The sequence below is a fragment of the Tachypleus tridentatus genome, chromosome 2 (genome assembly GCF_004210375.1).
Source record: "Tachypleus tridentatus isolate NWPU-2018 chromosome 2, ASM421037v1, whole genome shotgun sequence".
Taxonomy (NCBI): domain Eukaryota; kingdom Metazoa; phylum Arthropoda; class Merostomata; order Xiphosura; family Limulidae; genus Tachypleus; species Tachypleus tridentatus.
The window spans coordinates 34,908,416-34,926,118 of record NC_134826.1 but is presented as its reverse complement, the minus strand read 5'-3'; the positions used below and the strand labels follow the sequence as shown (position 1 = coordinate 34,926,118).

At 33.0% G+C, this 17,703-nt stretch overlaps 1 protein-coding gene across 4 annotated transcripts in view; it reads left to right on the top strand.

Moving 5' to 3' along the window:
- LOC143240805 (NAD kinase 2, mitochondrial-like) overlaps positions 1-17,170 on the top strand; it is a 37,279-nt gene extending 20,109 nt beyond the window's left edge. For 2 of the 4 annotated variants that reach the window (XM_076483923.1, XM_076483933.1), the window contains 3 exons: positions 5,633-5,773; positions 7,602-7,641; positions 9,169-9,469. In XM_076483923.1, coding sequence (XP_076340038.1) covers positions 5,633-5,773; positions 7,602-7,641; positions 9,169-9,307 — 320 coding nt within the window. In that variant the 3' untranslated portion in view covers positions 9,308-9,469. Of the gene's footprint in view, positions 1-5,632; positions 5,774-7,601; positions 7,642-9,168; positions 9,470-13,125 lie in introns of those variants that run through there. The other 2 variants (XM_076483909.1, XM_076483918.1) reach the window with 2 other exon arrangements.
- The last annotated feature ends 533 nt before the right edge of the window (positions 17,171-17,703 follow it).

Here is a 17,703-nt window from a genome sequence, read left to right as displayed (position 1 = left end):
TGAGCATATGTTCTCTGATCACAACCTTTCTCTTTTTTGATACTGGTTCTTCTACTTATTTCCATGCACCTAGTCAGTCCTTTACTGCTATTGATCTCTCAATTTTCTCCCCTTCACTATTATACCATTTTTCATGAAGAGTTGACTATAATTCACGAGGCAGTGATCATTTTCCTATCATTTTGAGAGAGACTGGATATGGTCGATGCCACCCGACCAGTATGCCCCAGTGGAAGTTGGATCAAGCAAACTGGCCCTCTTTCACTGCTTGAAAGAAGTGAAACAGAACTTGATCCTGACATCTTCTGTAAGCTGTCAATAGACGACTGGGTGGCAGTAGTAACTGACTGTATTATACAAGCAGCTGCTCAATGTATTCCTAAAACCTTGACATTTTTTCCACAATATCCTCGTCTGTGGTGGAATCCTGCTTGCCACATGGCACGGAAGACTCAAAAACAGGCCTGGGATACTTTTCGTAGGTATTCCACACTCTCTCACTGCATCACTTTCCTATAGGCCTGTGCACATGCTCAGTGGGAAAGACATCAAAGCCAGAAGAAATCTTGGATTAAGTTCACAACCAGCATATCTTCTACCACTAGTTCCAAAATCATAAGGGATAAGATTCGAAAGGTTAGTGGGAAATATAATTCTGTCCCCCTCTCTAACTTGCTCTCTGGCTAGGAAGTAGCTAATATCCGGAGCATTGCCGATATTAGGTAAAAGTATTTGCCAGGTATCTAGCACTTCTGCTTATTCCTTCACCTTCTTAGCCATCAAGACTTGGGCAGAGCAATCACCTCTTTCCTTTTGAGCTGATTGTCTCTATGACTATAATGGTCCCTTTACACTAGTGGAACTCAAGTTGGCCCTTCATCAGTCTGGCAATACATCGGTTGGACCTGGTGATGTATACTATGAAATACTGTGCCATCTATCTCCTGCTTCTCTTGCTATTCTTCTGATTGCTTTTAACTACATCTGGCAGGAGAATGTTTATCCTGATGCCTGGTACTAGGCTATTGTCCCACCTTTCTCAAAGCCTGGGAAGGATCCTAAGATTCCTTCAAACTACCATCCAATTGCTTTGACGAGCTGTCTGTAAGACCTTAGAGAGGATGGCTAATGCTCATCTTGTTTGGGTCCTTGAATAAAACAACTTCCTCTTGCCCACCCTGTGTGGGTTCCGATGACAGCTCTCCACTGTGGACCACCTGATTTGACTTGAAATGTCAATCAGAGAAGCCTTAGGCATCTTGTATTAATATTCTTTCACATTGAAAAGGCTTATGATACAGCATGGAGGTATGGCAATTTGTAAGACTTCCATATATATGGGTCACATGGCCATTTGCCCATTTTTATTAAAATTTTTTAATGGACAGGAGATTCCAAGTTCATGTGGGTTTGACACTTTCCTGTTCTTTTCTACAGGAACTTGGAGTCCTTTAGAGCTGTGTTTTGAGTGTCATACTTTTCAGTATAAAGATTAATGCCATCACTGAACAACTCCTACTTACTGTTGCAAACAGACTCTATGTCAACAACTTTCACATCACATGTCAGTCGTCGAACATAAGGTATATTGAGCAGCAGCTACAGACTGCTCTCAATCGTTTACTGAAGTGGACCACAGCAAACGGTTTTAACTTCTCTCTCTAAAACTGTTTGCATGCACTTTTGCTGCCAACGGGGTATTCACCCTGATCATGAACTCTGTATCGGTGAAGTTGCATTGCCTGTGATCCCTAAGACAAAGTTCTTGGGGCTTATCTTTGACCATAAGCTGATCTTTATACCATACATCAAGCAGCTATGGGTCAAATGTACAAGAGCACTGAACATCCTCTATGTCCTCTCTTCCACCACTTGGGAAGTGGATCGTTGTTCTATGCTAAAGATATATCATGCTCTTATTTGATCGAAACATGGCTATGGATCACTGATCTGTGGCTCTGCCAGGACCTTGGCCTTAAAGATACTGGACCCCATTCATCATCAAGGACTTTGGCTCTGCATTTTCCCAGTTCAGAGTTTGTACACAGAGTCTCATGAACCTTCTTTGCACTTCTGCCATTTCCTTACCAAAGCATCCCACCTGGGGTTCTGTTTTCCTTCCTCGGTGGGCCATATTTTTTCAGAACAGATGACCTACCATTGCTCCTTTTTGCCTTTGTATCCAGGTGCAGTTGGATGAATTGGGTCTGTCCTTGGATAACATTGCTGTATCCACTGGTCAGCCCATCCCACCATGGCTTCTTACAGTCCAAAAATGTGACCTATCTTTAAGTTATCTAAGAAAGGCAGACACTCCTGATTGGAAATACCATCTGTTATTTATTGAACATCTTTTGAACCATTCTTCCATTACTATTTATACATATGATTCAAAATCAGGTGACTGTGTGTGCTCTGCCATGGTTTGTTGTGGTTTGGTGGTTGTGCAGATAATTTTTTCTATAGTTTCTGTGCTCACTGCTGAACTGTACATCATCTTGCCCTAGATCACATAGAAGCTAAGCAGTACTCAAACTTCACTATTTATACTGACTCGCTTAGTTCTCTACTGTCCCTAGAATCGCTTCATGTTAGTTCACACCTACTTCTATCCAGTTTTTCTGGATACTGGGCCACATTGGTATTCATGGGAATGAGCTTGCTGACACTGCAGCTAAATCTATCTGCTCTGCCACTATCACCACTGTGCCTGTTCCATACATGGACTATGGTCCTGTATTCAAGGTTCGGCTCCATGTCAGCTTGCAATTGACTTAGAGTGAGCAACGTTAAAACAAGCTTTTCCAAATAAAACCATATACTGGACTTTGCTCATCTTGCTTCCATAAGGATCGGAAAGAGGAAGTTGTTCTAACTAGACTACACATTGGTCACAATTTCTTAACTCATTGTTTTCTTTTATCTGGATCTGATGCACCAATGTGTAGTCTGTGTAACACTCGGGTCACAATAAGCCACATTTTACTTTATTGCCGTCGTTATGACTCGACAACAGCACCATCTTAAACATGTTCTGTCCCAAGGTTTGTCCATAACGTTAGTGTTATTGGTGATGGGTGGCACTGTCCACCTTGGAAATATTTTTAGTTTTTTAAAGAACATTAATCTTTTTAATGCCATTTAAGTTTTTTAATTTATACATTAGATCTTTCTTAATGTGATTCCCTTTTAAGAATCACAGTCCATCTAGTTCGATTATAAAATGGATGTAACATCAAATAACTCAAAACCAGGACTAGAAAGGCCAACTACAGGTGACTAATGCTGCTGTTTGAACTACCCATTAGTCATCCTAGCGAGCTATAATTAAAATTTTGCTGCAAGTCTTTTAAAACTTTTATTACTTTACTTTCTGAAAATGGCCATAACATCAAATAACTTGGAACCAGGACTGGAAAGGCCAACATCATGTGACTTGTGGTGGTTTTTGAACTTACCTGTTAGTCTTCCTGGCGAGTTATGATAATTACAGTTATGCTACAGAAAGTCATTTACAACCTGTATTACTGTAATTTTTCTCTTACTGCTGTAGACTAGATGTAAACATTGGTTTTAATGCTATTTATGTGGGTTTTTTAACTTTGTTTTGTTTTACCTTAATTTCCTTTTATGAATTTTTTTAATTTACTTTAATTTTAACTTTGTACTGGATGTTTGGCACAGATAGCCTAGCTGCTTTGTGCCATAAAACACCAAACATTCTTTTCCTTTAATCAGTCCTGTTCTATTTGAAGCCTTATTATGTAATTACTCCTGGCTGACCCATCACAATTGACTTGAAATAACTACACTAAATTAATGTGTTCTTTTTATTTTATTTTTATCTTTTCACACCAAAAGCAGTTAATTTAACTTGAAATCAAATGTTTGTAGTCCCAGTGTATCTCAGAATGGCTCTTCTCTGCTTATCAATAAGTGTTAATACCCATACCAGCTGTTCTGAGATACATTTTTATTTTAAGTGGGTTTCTCGTCATCAAGAATTGCTTTGTGGTCCCAATTCTACCAAGGTTGATTACTGACTGCTTCTATTGACCTACAACAATCATGATACACTGCTTATTGCATTATAAAAGCAAAACAAAAATATGTTGCCACATTAATAAAATTGGCTATAGTGTATTAGACCTCAATTAAGATGTGAGTAAACATTTATATGTACTAGTTAACACAAAGCTTCATTAACAGTGTGGTTTCATAGAATTTCACAGATGAGGGAAAGGAAAATATATTATCAGTTCAAAATAAAGTATGGTTATAAAACTAGAATTACATAATGGAATTTATATTTTTTTTACATTTCACTTGAAACATGGGATGTTAAATTCAGGTCTGTGTATATGCTCTGACTGTATTAGTAAAAATTAAATGTTTACAGTTCTTTTGGAACAAGAAAAATAAAATGGGTAAAATGTATAAAAATGCAGTGATTGCCTAAAAGTTAAAAACAACTTGTGCATAAAAGTTTACTATTAGCTTTATTTTTTGAATCTGGCAAAACAATACAATTCTAAAATGATTACTGTTGAGAAATTCTGGTCAAAATCAACTCCCAATATGGATCAGAACTATATAATAAAAGTTAACTTTATTTATAAAAAATATAAAACTTAATTGTAAAACAATTTCACATACAGAAAGTGCATTAAAAGTTGGTGTTTATAAGTTTAAACATCAGTACAAACTCTATGAGAAACATTGTCAAGTTTAAACATCAGTACAAACTATGAGAAACATTGTCAAGTTTAAACATCAGTACAAACTCTATGAGAAACATTGTCAAGTTTAAACATCAGTACAAACTCTATGAGAAACATTGTCAAGTTTAAACATCAGTACAAACTCTATGAGAAACATTGTCAAGCTCAAACATCACTACAAACTCTATGAGAAACATTGTCAAGTTTAAACATCAGTACAAACTATGAGAAACATTGTCAAGTTTAAACATCAGTACAAACTCTATGAGAAACATTGTCAAGTTCAAACATCAGTACAAACTCTATGAGAAACATTGTCAAGTTTAAACATCAGTACAAACTCTATGAGAAACATTGTCAAGTTTAAACATCAGTACAAACTCTATGAGAAACATTGTCAAGTTCAAACATCAGTACAAACTCTATGAGAAACATTGTCAAGTTTAAACATCAGTACAAACTCTATGAGAAACATTGTCAAGTTTAAACATCAGTACAAACTACGAGAAACATTGTCAAGTTTAAACATCAGTACAAACTCTGAGAAACATTGTCAAGTTTAAACATCAGTACAAACTCTATGAGAAACATTGTCAATGAGCTACAGTCAAACTTCAAGATTTTTTGTTCTATGCCTATCTGTAAATGTTAATGGTCAGCAAATAGTCAGTTATCATTATTTGTAGACATAGGATATATTAAAGTAAAGTAATATTCCCAGACAATGCTAACTCACAGCTTTTTTACACTAATTGTTCTAGTTAATAAATATAATCTTGGTAGTGAATGAATTATCACCATGAGCTAAAACACTGATTGTGAAAACAATAATTTATCTAATACTGTTATTTGGAGTTGAGGTTCTTTACTTTTATTCCAGAAAATATCTAACCATTACAATTTCTTCACAGTAAATGAAGAAACAGGGTCAGCACTGCCACTGGAAGACAGTAAATTAGTTGAACGAATCACAACCAGATTTAACAACTCCTTGATTTTCGACCCATCTGAAACTTTGCTGGCCTATACAATTCGTGATCCTGTAGTGTTTGGTATGCACAGTTTTTCCTGAAAGAATAATTGTCTTTTCCTACTGTTTTTCAGCACATAGAATGTTTGACAAAAGTATGGAACAGTAGCAGTTTAGTTTTTTTTATTAAGCTCTAATTCTGCTGTACTCATTTAGATATACTGCTTTGTTAAACAAGTTTTTTAATTGCTGAGGAAAGTGCTGCAAGATGTGATTCCAAAGCACTGCATTCTCATTTTGCTAAATATGAAATTTTGAATAAAGGCAGGGTTTTGCCTTGTGAACATACAAAACTTTGTCCTCCTTATACATTCTCACATCAAGTATGTAATGAAAATAACTGTTTACATTCTATCCTAGAATGTCATTAATAGGGATGCAACTGCACTTACAAAGTTTGATCTAGCCACACACTCACTCACTCTCTCTCCAATCCTAGCTAACTACATGAAATAGTATAACCCAATAAGAGCTTGGCAGTTAACTTCTTTACCTCCAAGAAGCAATTACACTGAATGGTTCCCATGGAAAATAAGTTAATTAAAATCATGGTGAAATCTATTAACGTTTTTAAAATAATAAACTAATGGAACTTAGTGTTTCTTGTTACACCAGCTATTTAAATCTTGAATGTAATCAGTTAATGAGCCTGATGATTAATTGATTAGCCATTTTCACTAATTCCCCAGCTGTAGTTTATGATATGTAAATTAATGTGTAAAAGATTATGCAGTTATTTTTTTGATATGACATCACTGCACCACCCCTAAATTTTTTATCCTCACCATCTGACTACTGTAGGCAGTGGAATAATCATAGGAAAAAAAAAGTACTTTGGTTGTAGGGTTTTTGAGAATTTGAATATCTGAAAGTACACTGAACAGTTTGTCCTCTGTTGAACTTTTGTATATTTAATTGGATTATGTAAAGTTAACCAGTTAATATTTTGCTTTTTAACTAATCAGTAAATTGTAATTTAAAAATAAAGAAGCACCAGGACACCAAACCAGTCATTTTGAGAATTCCTACAACTCTTAAAGTTCTATAAAGGTTCTAGAAGTTTATGGTCTGGAAACATCTTGACTTATTGGCAGGTTGACCCAAAGATGACCTAAGGAGGTCAAAACATTGTTCTCTACTTTAATAAATTAAAGTTTCAATACCCATACAAGCCATCTTGAGAATACATTTTTACTTCAAGTGGGTTTCTTATCATCGCAAGTTGTAAGAATCATTGAATATGCTACAACTCTTACACAAAATAATGCCAATATGGTTTTATTTAAACTTGATTTATTTGTAAAAAATGAGATTTTAGATATGTAAAGTATACACATATAGTAATTTACTCATTTATGGAGTTTTTGTGTCTAATATCCTTTAATGGCCTGTTTGTAGAATACAAGTATCTAACATTGTGTTTTATCTTTATTCATTGCATATGTGTAACTTGTAGACAGTTTTTAAAAAACTGATTTGCAGTTTTCTGTCTTAACTTTTTCTCTAGTTGCAGTTTGAGAGATTTAGATTTTTGGTATTCAATATTTCTCTATCATGTGTTAGCAGTTAATCTTTAAAACATTTGAGAGTCTTCATGAAATGGAGAACAAATAAGGATAATTTAATGAACTATGTATTGCACATCTCAAAAAAATTAAACCAGCATACATTATCCTTTTCTTTATGACAAAAATAAGTCAAAGATAGTTTTCTTTTATAAAATGGAGCAGATGCCCCCTCACAATGCTTCCTGTGAGGATTTCCCCTCCTCTCATTTTGGTACCAAATTCAACTCATGTTGCTGCACACCTACCTTGAAAAGTTGACACTTTTTTTTTGTTTTATTACAGGCACAGGGTTCAGCAGTAAGCCTCGAGGATTTGCTAAAAGGTAAGACTTGTTGAATTTATCAAAATCACGCAAGAAAATTAGATAGATGTACAACACCAAGATTTGATAAAGTGAGTTAGTAAATACACAATAATCTGCTAAGGTATACTTCTTAAAACACTTCATAATGCACTGAGCCTATATTTAAGTTTTTGTTCGAATTCCATAAAATTTCTATATGTCTCTCTAATGACCATGATACTTTTATGTTGGAATTCTAGGCAGCAGTATATATATATAGTAGAACAATAGTCTGTTGGAGACAACTTCTGGATAAAATTGTCATACACTGCAGTGTACAAGAACTTTCAACAATATACAGTGTATACTGAAATTTTGACTTCATAGAGCCCACTAGTGGCTCAGCAGTATATCTGCAGACTTACAACACTAAAATCTTGGTTTCAATACCCATGGTGGGCAGAGCACAGATAGTCCATTTGTAGCTTTGTGCTTAATTCAAAACAACAACTTCCTACATGTTTTTAATTAACTACCACTATTTATCTTTCCATCTGTTAATAAATGCTCTTCTTACAACATATTTATTTATAAGACAGCATAGTTAAAACTAACTAATTAAACAGTATATTTTTAAAATAATTTATGCTATTATGTTTTTTTATTATGTCTAGTGACAGTTTCATGTATCTCTGTTAAATGAACTTCATATTAAACAATTTTAAGCAGCTCTTAAAATATGATTAACATTTGAGACAAATTGAAGGTACAAGAAGGAGATAAATACCTGAATATATATCTTCAGGAGCATTTATAAGTTACAATCTGATTATTCACATTTAAGCATTTTTTTATGAAAAAAAACTTAATTTTATTAGAATAATGTAGGAATTGCATGACAGTTTCTAAAACTTTATCAATTTTGTCAAGATGTTTAATTTTTGCACTGTTTAAGTACACACTAATGAGTCAATGAAAATGCATGTGATAGAGGATTTTACATATTGTTAGAAATTTTCTCTCTGCCATTTTAGGTAATAAGTAATAGCTTGTAGAACGTGTCAGTCGAGACCAGTATTAAGAATATTGTAATGCCTACCTAGTGTGTGGTAGCAAACTGTTCAACAAGAAGTAACAAGGATAAAGTAAAAGTCATTTTTCTGCTTGCCTGAAGTGATCAATAGAAAAACCAAATTATTATTAAAAGATTGGCAAAACAAATATCCACCTGATAGTACAGTAGTTACACTAGCAACAGTCAGTTACAAAGTCTTTTTATTAGCCTGAATATGACCTAAAATGGTTGCACCATTGTTGTGTACTTTATTTCAGTTAAACTTCTAATACCCATACCAGCTGTCTTGAGAATACATTTCTGGCCTTTGTTTCATTATTTACTGTGCAAAAATGTCATTATTTGATGATGTCTTGATGATTTTGTTCTGTCCACCACATCAAAAGATTGTTTTTCATCCATGATGATGCAGTATCATAGTTACTAAGTATAAATATTTTTCTAACGTCTAGTTATCACTTAGTTATTTCATTATTTGTTTTTCTTTCCAGAATTGAGGTGAAATCTAGGATGTTCGATGCATGTCTAGTTATTGATGGTGGTTTATCATTTTTATTTAATGATGGTGCTGTAGCTACACTGGATATACTGGAAGATGATGCTTTAAGAACAGTTACCCTTTTGGATTGACTGTTATTTATATATATGCATATACATATATGTGTATGTATGATGTTTGTGTAATTCTAAATCTTTCCATTCTTTTACTTTTGTAGAAAAGTATATATATATATATATTATAACCCATGTTACGTTTAACCAGTAATAAAATAAGTTTTACAAAAACTGTAATACTGCTTGAACTTGTATTGAGATGTGACAAGCACGTTCTTGGTATTTTCATAAACAAAAGTGAAGCTTTCCTGGTCAATTTCGTAACATAGTTAAGATATACAATTTTCATTTGATAAAACTGTATTGTGAGCCATGTCTGACATTAGAAACTAATAAATGTTTCATTTTTTCCAGAAAAAGTTTGTAATTCTAAGAAAACATAAGTTTTAGTTATTCTGTTTATTCCACTTAACCTTAAAATTAGATGACTTCAAACTTTTTTATACACCAATTAGTTGCAGGTCAATGACATCTTAAAGGATCCTTAACACATTTCATACTTTTTTTTAAAAAACAAAATGCCATCAATACTACAATTGATTTCCTCATTAGCATTGTTTTTCCTTAGTTTTGGTAAAATACAAATACATCATGAATTCATTTCATACTTGTAGGGCAAGCTGGTAAAACAGCTGTTATACTACTGCCTGTGAAAATCCCTATCCATAACTCTTTACTGTCTTTGCAATTATACCAAGAGCATATATATACTTGGGTCCCTACCCTCATACTTCATAAACATTATTCCTTGACCCCTCGATGGGCATACTGGCATTTTTTTTCAACTCACTTTATATGTTGGCTTTCACTGTGTGTCTTGCACAGAAAATTAATATTGCTTATGGCCAAGAATACCATCAACAGAAACAGTACCTAATTGATGCAACAATTCATTCTGATCTTTGTATGAAATACAAAAAGTTATTTAATTATCTATACTTACTACCAACCAGGTTGATTTTTAATATCGTTCTCATTGGAACCTAACTGTACCAGAAACGATATAAAACTGTTCAAAATGATGCAAATATTCACATTGCTGGTAATGAATAATATAAAAAGTTGATAATTTCAGCATCAACTGATAGCATTCACATTGTATGAACAAGCTTAAAAATAAGATGTCAAAGATACCTAGAAGGTCATATGTTATTAAATGTAAATGTTTTACTTTTTTATTTACAATTATACATATAATTGAAGGGCATGTGTCAAAATAGGATATTTCTAATGTACATGCAAAAAAGAATAAAAATAAATCTCTGACATAGTATGTGGTATAATGTAGTAAACATGCATTACCAAGTAAAACAAAAATCTCTTAAGCTGTATACTTGTAAAAGTGATTAACAAGTATTGCATAACTCTGGAAAAGTACTTCATATGATATAAAAATAGTGTCAGGTAAATACACATCCCCTAAATATGATGAACTGTGAAAGAAATGCTATAAACTCTGAAACAATGTTAAGTGGCAGACTAAGATGCTATTTACTAACTTGAGAAGCAAATCAAAAGACAGCTGGCTAGACTGGAAACATGTGACACACATCACACTTTGTTTTATGTGACCATTTTCAGCCATACTAAGATACAAAGTAAAAAGGATATTATTAAAAACACACACGTGGTCTCAGTATTGATTAAAGTGAAACTGTGAATAATGAATGACTGGAAGCATATAGGGTAGTCTAATTTCAGTGTGGATGAACTAAGAGTACAGATTTAAAGCCTTGTAAGTCACTCAACCCTGCTTGTGTTGTTCCCATAACATAAGCTACTGGAAGTGGTGTTAGTGTTGTAGAAATATTCTCACTGTACATAAAATTAGGAGTAAAGGTTGAAAGAAAAACATATAAGTTACCTAATCCAACATGTTCTCATAAGAGAGGCAGGCTCTTCAGGAAAAGTAGGTTCTTTGTGTTTATCTCTCTGTCTATGTTTCAAGAGTTGCCATTCGCCACATTATCACAAGCTACTGTCTTTTGACAAATACAACAGAAACAGTGTAATCAATCATTACATGAATGTTCATGGCCATTATTGTATACACTGGTGATGGCACTGTTTTCTCTGTATAGAATTTTTATTTTTACATTATCCTGACAATGTAACATTGGTTAAAGAGGTTTTCTCAACAGCATTACCATGAACACATTGTATTTAAAACAGCTATTTCAGGACATGACTGAGACATGAGTACTCTTGTATGTGAACATCAAATAACATGCACTTAAATCTTATGTATTGGTGTAGCTATAAGGAGGCAACAGCCTCCCTTGTCAAAATTTATTGATTATTGGAATTTTCAGCATCTGAAAATTGATATACTACAAAATATCAAATAATTTGAATTATTCTCCCTTCCTTTCTTAATATCCAATCTCATATTAGCATTATATCTAACCTATATAAAAACCAGTGTATGTCATGTCACACTGAATTTCTCAAAATAGGAAAGTCATAAAATCCAAAATGCGTTTATCCAGATAAAATAGCATGCAAACTGTCTGCCCATTCTGATTTCAGTGATGGGGTTGAGAAATCTTATATGTGTTGGTATAATAAGCATAAAGATGTAGTGTGGTATTACCTACCCTACAGCTAAGTGCATACAATTTACCATGAAAATAAAAATATTGATTCAATTTAAATTTTTTTTAAATTAAGGTCTCTTCTGTTACATAATCAACTTTTGGATAAAAAGCAAACTTTTTAATCAATGGCAATTCTAAATTAAGAAATCAACAAATATTTTTTTTCCAGTTTTGTTGTCTATACATTTCATTTCATACTTTCAGTGCACAGACTAACAACAAATTAGATTATACTTTTGTTGCAAAGCAACATGACATAAAAGATGTTGTTGGAAGGCAGTGTTAGTAAAACACACTGACTTTTCTATAAACTATTAACCTAACTCATTTTTACCAATATATAATTGTTCTACAAATACATCTTGAATTAATTTCGTAATTGATGATAATTTTGATTGGCTTGCATAGAAATTTACCAATGTTTGATTGCCTTGAAAGCACTTTTCTATTTTTTTGTTGGTTTCACAAAATTTTATTTCACTTAGTTATGAAATATTAGGTTAGGGTACTATGAAGTTGGGAGCAATGGTTTACACACTAGTTATTATTACACTACATAAACTATATTCATATTCCTACACAACAAAAGTGTGCACTGAGCAAGATATTCAGCAAATGCACTCCTTCATCCCCAAAGTCATGGAAGTCTTCCAAGGAAAGGTATACAATTATAACTTCAATCTTGTATGGTATAATTCATTCCAGATGGCGCATGCTTCATGTGTTTGAATATAATCTGTTTACTAGCATGCTGCATATATTATAATATAGGTATAGGACACTGTTTCAAGACTGAACTTAAAGATCTGGTGTAACAAAATCCTATTATGTTATTATAAGTAAAATTCTGATCTAGCAACTCAACATGCCTCCAAAACCTAAATGTCACAATCTTAAGTGTTTGACATGTAAGAAAGTTGTCAACAGTGATTATACACAAAAATATAACCTGATATGTTATCAAGAGGTGGTGAAAGATAACTGGCTTGTTCAGAACAAAGTTCCTGAAGTACCAAATAATCCATTTGAGATATTATATAAAGTATACTGAAGTTATAATAGTATGTTCATAATTCTCTGATAATTTCTATCATCTAGAATTATCTCTAATGTATAATATTAACAAGACCAACAGATCTATGGATTTCTAAATAACTCAGTAATATAAGGTGAACATAATTTGATTAATGTACAACATGATTTAACCCTTCATTCCTTTTTTCTGTTTCTTTGCAGGCCTGTTTATCTACAAAACTGTTATGTCAAAACAACCCCGCTATGAAAGATGAGTATGATACAAGTGAAAATGTAATTAATATGGATGACATATAAATGTATGAGTATCTTCAAATGCAGTAAGCCTAAATGATTCAAATAAACAGGCTGAAGAGGCTACTGAATAATTGAGTGCTCCCACACAAAAATATGGTACCTGAGTTAATTTGAGTGGAATCCTGCCAACCAGGGATTATGAGGAATTACATTTTCAAAAACGAGGAATCAAGACATTCAGTTCATTCATCGTGGTATCATAAAAGTCAACCTAATGGTTTGAAAATCAAGCACAACTGGTAAACTAATAAACAATGTGAAGCCTTTTGTTCTCCTTGCATTTTGTTTGCTGAACAACACAATCCAAATTATGAGCCAACATTATGTGATGTGACCAAGGGTTTCTGTGACTGGAAGAAAGGCACCCAACATGTTAAAAAGCATATTAAAGTAGCATGTGTGATGGCTATCACACAACAGCATATTGTTAGTGAACATGCAATAACTGAGAATAGCTCAGTACACATTTACAAACTGTTAAAAACAACAGACTAGTTTTGAAATGTATCATCCACATAATATTGTTCTTACTGCAACAAAAGCCTTTCATGGACACAGATAATATACTTGCTTGTAAAACACCTCTATGAATGAGGACAATTTTTTTGGAATTGTGTAAACTGTTGGTGTGAAATGACACTGTCCTTATAAATCGTGTTGGCATCAAACAAGAAGAGGTTTGTTTCTAACTGAACTCAGAAATAAAGAATGACTTGATAAAATGTATATCGAACCAAGTTCTTGACTCCAGTTTGATGAAAGTATTGTGCTTTGATAGCAGATGAAACTAGATATCTTTATCATTTGGAACATTCATCATTTTCAATGCACTTTGTTCAAAGAGGGCTGCCAAGTAGAGGATTCTCTTTCTTAGAAGTACTGTCAGTGATTGCACACACAGGCTCATAATTAAATAATTCCAAGAATGAGGTATCTCAGTGCACCTTTACCATAGATACTTTTATGACAGCTGTGTAAATAAAATATACAAGAAAGAAAAGAACTTTGTTATGTATATAACCTCAGCCTGTGTTTAACTGATTCACATGAAGCAACATTTGATTACAAGCTTGTTATGATGTTCATGAAGAATACAATATTGATAAAGATTTTTCAAAATATTACAATCAGTACACTGGAGCTGCTGTCAGCAATATATCACAATGGTTCTAAAAACTTTTCCAGCATTGTTACACATGCTATACACAATACAAGAAATTACAAAAGATTACAGTCAGTACACTGGAGCTGCTGTCAGCAATCTATCACAATGGTTCTAAAAACCTTTCCAGATGCTATATACAATACAAGAAATTATATGAAGATGGGAAGTCATGAGCTTCAGCAATGACTGACTTTGAATTTCTGCTGATTCTTTATCTATTGCAGGAAAGTCTAAAAAAGATTAACATACTGTCTAAGTATCTTCAATCTACAGATATGGGCCTTTGTAGAGCATCTGAACTAATCACAGTCACTAAAGAAAATTTATCAAAACTGAAAGATGAGGAATATCTGAGAACACTGAATGTTCCAATAATCTGGCTGTTGAGTATGCTACTAATAATGTATCCAAACTTCCTGGTGAAGAAGCAGAAGATGAAACTATAAGATTCCTAGAAACGAAAGCTTCAGAACAGATGTTTATAACAAAACTTTGGACACTCAAGTTGGAGCTACAGAAAGAATTTAAATACTTTCAAGAAAATGTTGTTACGTTTTCATGCTTGACTGCATCACATTTTGCATCTGAGAGTTAAGCACAAACATTAAGGTTCATACTGCAAAAATATGAAAAGGATATATGTGATGAAGAAGGGACATTTAAGGATTACAAGCTATTACAGAGCATGTAGCAGACTTGGGAAAAGGATCTTTGAGTTGACCTCCCAAATTCAGTGCAGAATATGTTGCAATTTCTGTCTAAAAAAGCAACACCTGCATGCATTCCCAAACTTTATATATGTAAAAACAGCTCGTTTGGGTTGAGAAAATATTTTACGTAGAGGAGCGCTCCTCTATGTAAAATATTTTCTCAACCCAAATGAGCCATTTTTACATATATATATCTCTACAAGTGGGTTTTCTCGACATCACTGATTATTCCCAAACCTTGTTATACTAATACATATATATTTGAAGATTCCTGCTTAAAAGTGTGTTACCCAAGAGATATTCAATAGAATGAAACTGATCAAATTATATTTGAGATAAAGCACATCACAAGAAAGACTTTCAGGGTTGACTTTGATCAGCATTGAAAAACAAACACTAAGCAGTTGATAAAATTTGATAAAGGCATGGACATATTTGCAAAAATGTAAAAACACAAGGTAGTTCTGAAGTAATTATTATTGATTCTGTTGTACATGTCAAAATTGACATAAAGTTCTATGAATTCCACTAAGTCATAGTTTAATGCAATAGTAAATAAATAATAAAATCATCGTTTAGTAAATGAACTAATTATACATGATTGTGCTAACATTAACTACTACAATGTAAAGATTTGAGAAATTTTACAAGAGTTTGCCACCCCACCCGAGAAACATTTGTAGCTATTTCAAAGCATATACTAATAGTAACTATTACAAAAAGTCCAATTTAATAAAAACTGGTGCAGATGCTTCAACTTGAAAACTCAGAATATATTAAATGAATGAATATTTGGTCATTCTTTCTTTGAATGGAGGTTATGTTCATACTAAAGTCATGTACAAGAAAGCAGAGAAGACAGCTTACATACATTACGAAAGAAAGTATGCATTTCTAATTCTACCAGAAAGCTATAACTTCTGCAAACTACCAAATTGTGAACACTGCTAACTTAAGTAAATAATGGGGGCAATTAGACTATACTCACAATGTAACTATATGTGTTTGTGACAAGCCTTGTATTTCATACTGAGCTAAAATAGGGGGCCTGTAAGATGTTGGAGATGATGTAATATTGTGGGAAGAGTTCTCATGGCAAATGTTAATCTATGACAGGTCATGTACTCCCACCCTTTAATGGTTAAGCTATACTACTGGAAACTTCAGATTTCTTCCAGTCTTGGTAAAATACCAGTGTGCACCCCATAAATTGCATTACCATACTGAAATTCAAGGTGTCAAATAGTGTTTATGAAATCAAATTTAGTATGTTAGCATTTTTATAACCTACAATCAAGAACCTCATTCAAAAACCGTATTTGGATTTCTTCAAATTTTTTTGGGGACATGAATGCATAAATTATGTTAATAGACTTGAAATTTTATAAATGAAACTAAGTAGACTAATAGTATGCGCTCCTATAATGGTGCGTGTGCCAAACTCTAGGAAAGCTTGCTGTATTCTGCATTATTTTATTTGTCTGCTTATGTATTCTTACTATTTTACTAAAATCTTAGTCATTACAACAAGCTTGAAACAATATGAACAATATGTTTGCCTGTTATTTTTTTAAGAATATGAAATGCTTATATTAAATACACCCACTTAACCATCTGGTGTTATAGTTAGCATTCCTAGATGACAGATCCAGGTGGCCTGTGACTGTAACCACTTTATTTTTTCCATGCAATTTTACAGAAATCATTAATTTGTTTTAAAATATTAATATTACACTTCTGATGATTTTAAACAATTTGCATACAAAAGTGATACTGTAATAAGATGATTTTAAACAACTTGCAAACAAAGAGTGATAAGTGTAATAGAGTTGAAAATTTTCTCACTGTTGCCTACCTACATTAAATAATATAATGTTGCTTTGCTTGAAAAAATATGCATTGCAGTTGTCTGCTTCAGCCAAGTTCTTTGTTTTGTTGTGTGTTATTTTGTAGTTCATATGTTTACTTGCAACTAGTTGAAATCTGTAAAATGCATATAAAATTAATAGTATTTACTTGTAAGTTCACATAATCATTAAAACACAATTTTCTAAAGTAAATTTGGCTCAAAACCATGCAACCCATTTGAAAACTTCTTTGTATGTAGCAAGTCTAAACTTCATTACTACAGATCTATATAAGGGAACAGAATGAATGTAAAAATAATGATTCAACTTGAAGGAAGTCTCAACAGCCACCAAAGAAATAAATGACAATGTCCTCTTTCAAATGGTAATTTAATTAAGAGGCTGTCACAAGTATAGTCCCATAAACCATACGCTTGGGAGGTAGGATAACAGCAAAAACCTATCATAAACTCTTTCACTCTCCTCTTAAAAATAAATGCAATTAGTTTCACCTCCAAACTTCTCATGATAATAAATATCACAAAATATTATGAATAAATTACATCAGATGTCTTTACCTATACGAATTTTGAAACAGCCTATATACTGTGCAGCCTAAAAGAATATTACCATCTCTCCCAAATTTCTTGGCATAATCATGGGCATCATTTAGTGGGGGGCATACCCTTCTAGTTTTTTTGCCATGGGGATACTATGTACATTCCCCCCTTCCAATTTTATACTGTCAATATTATTTTAT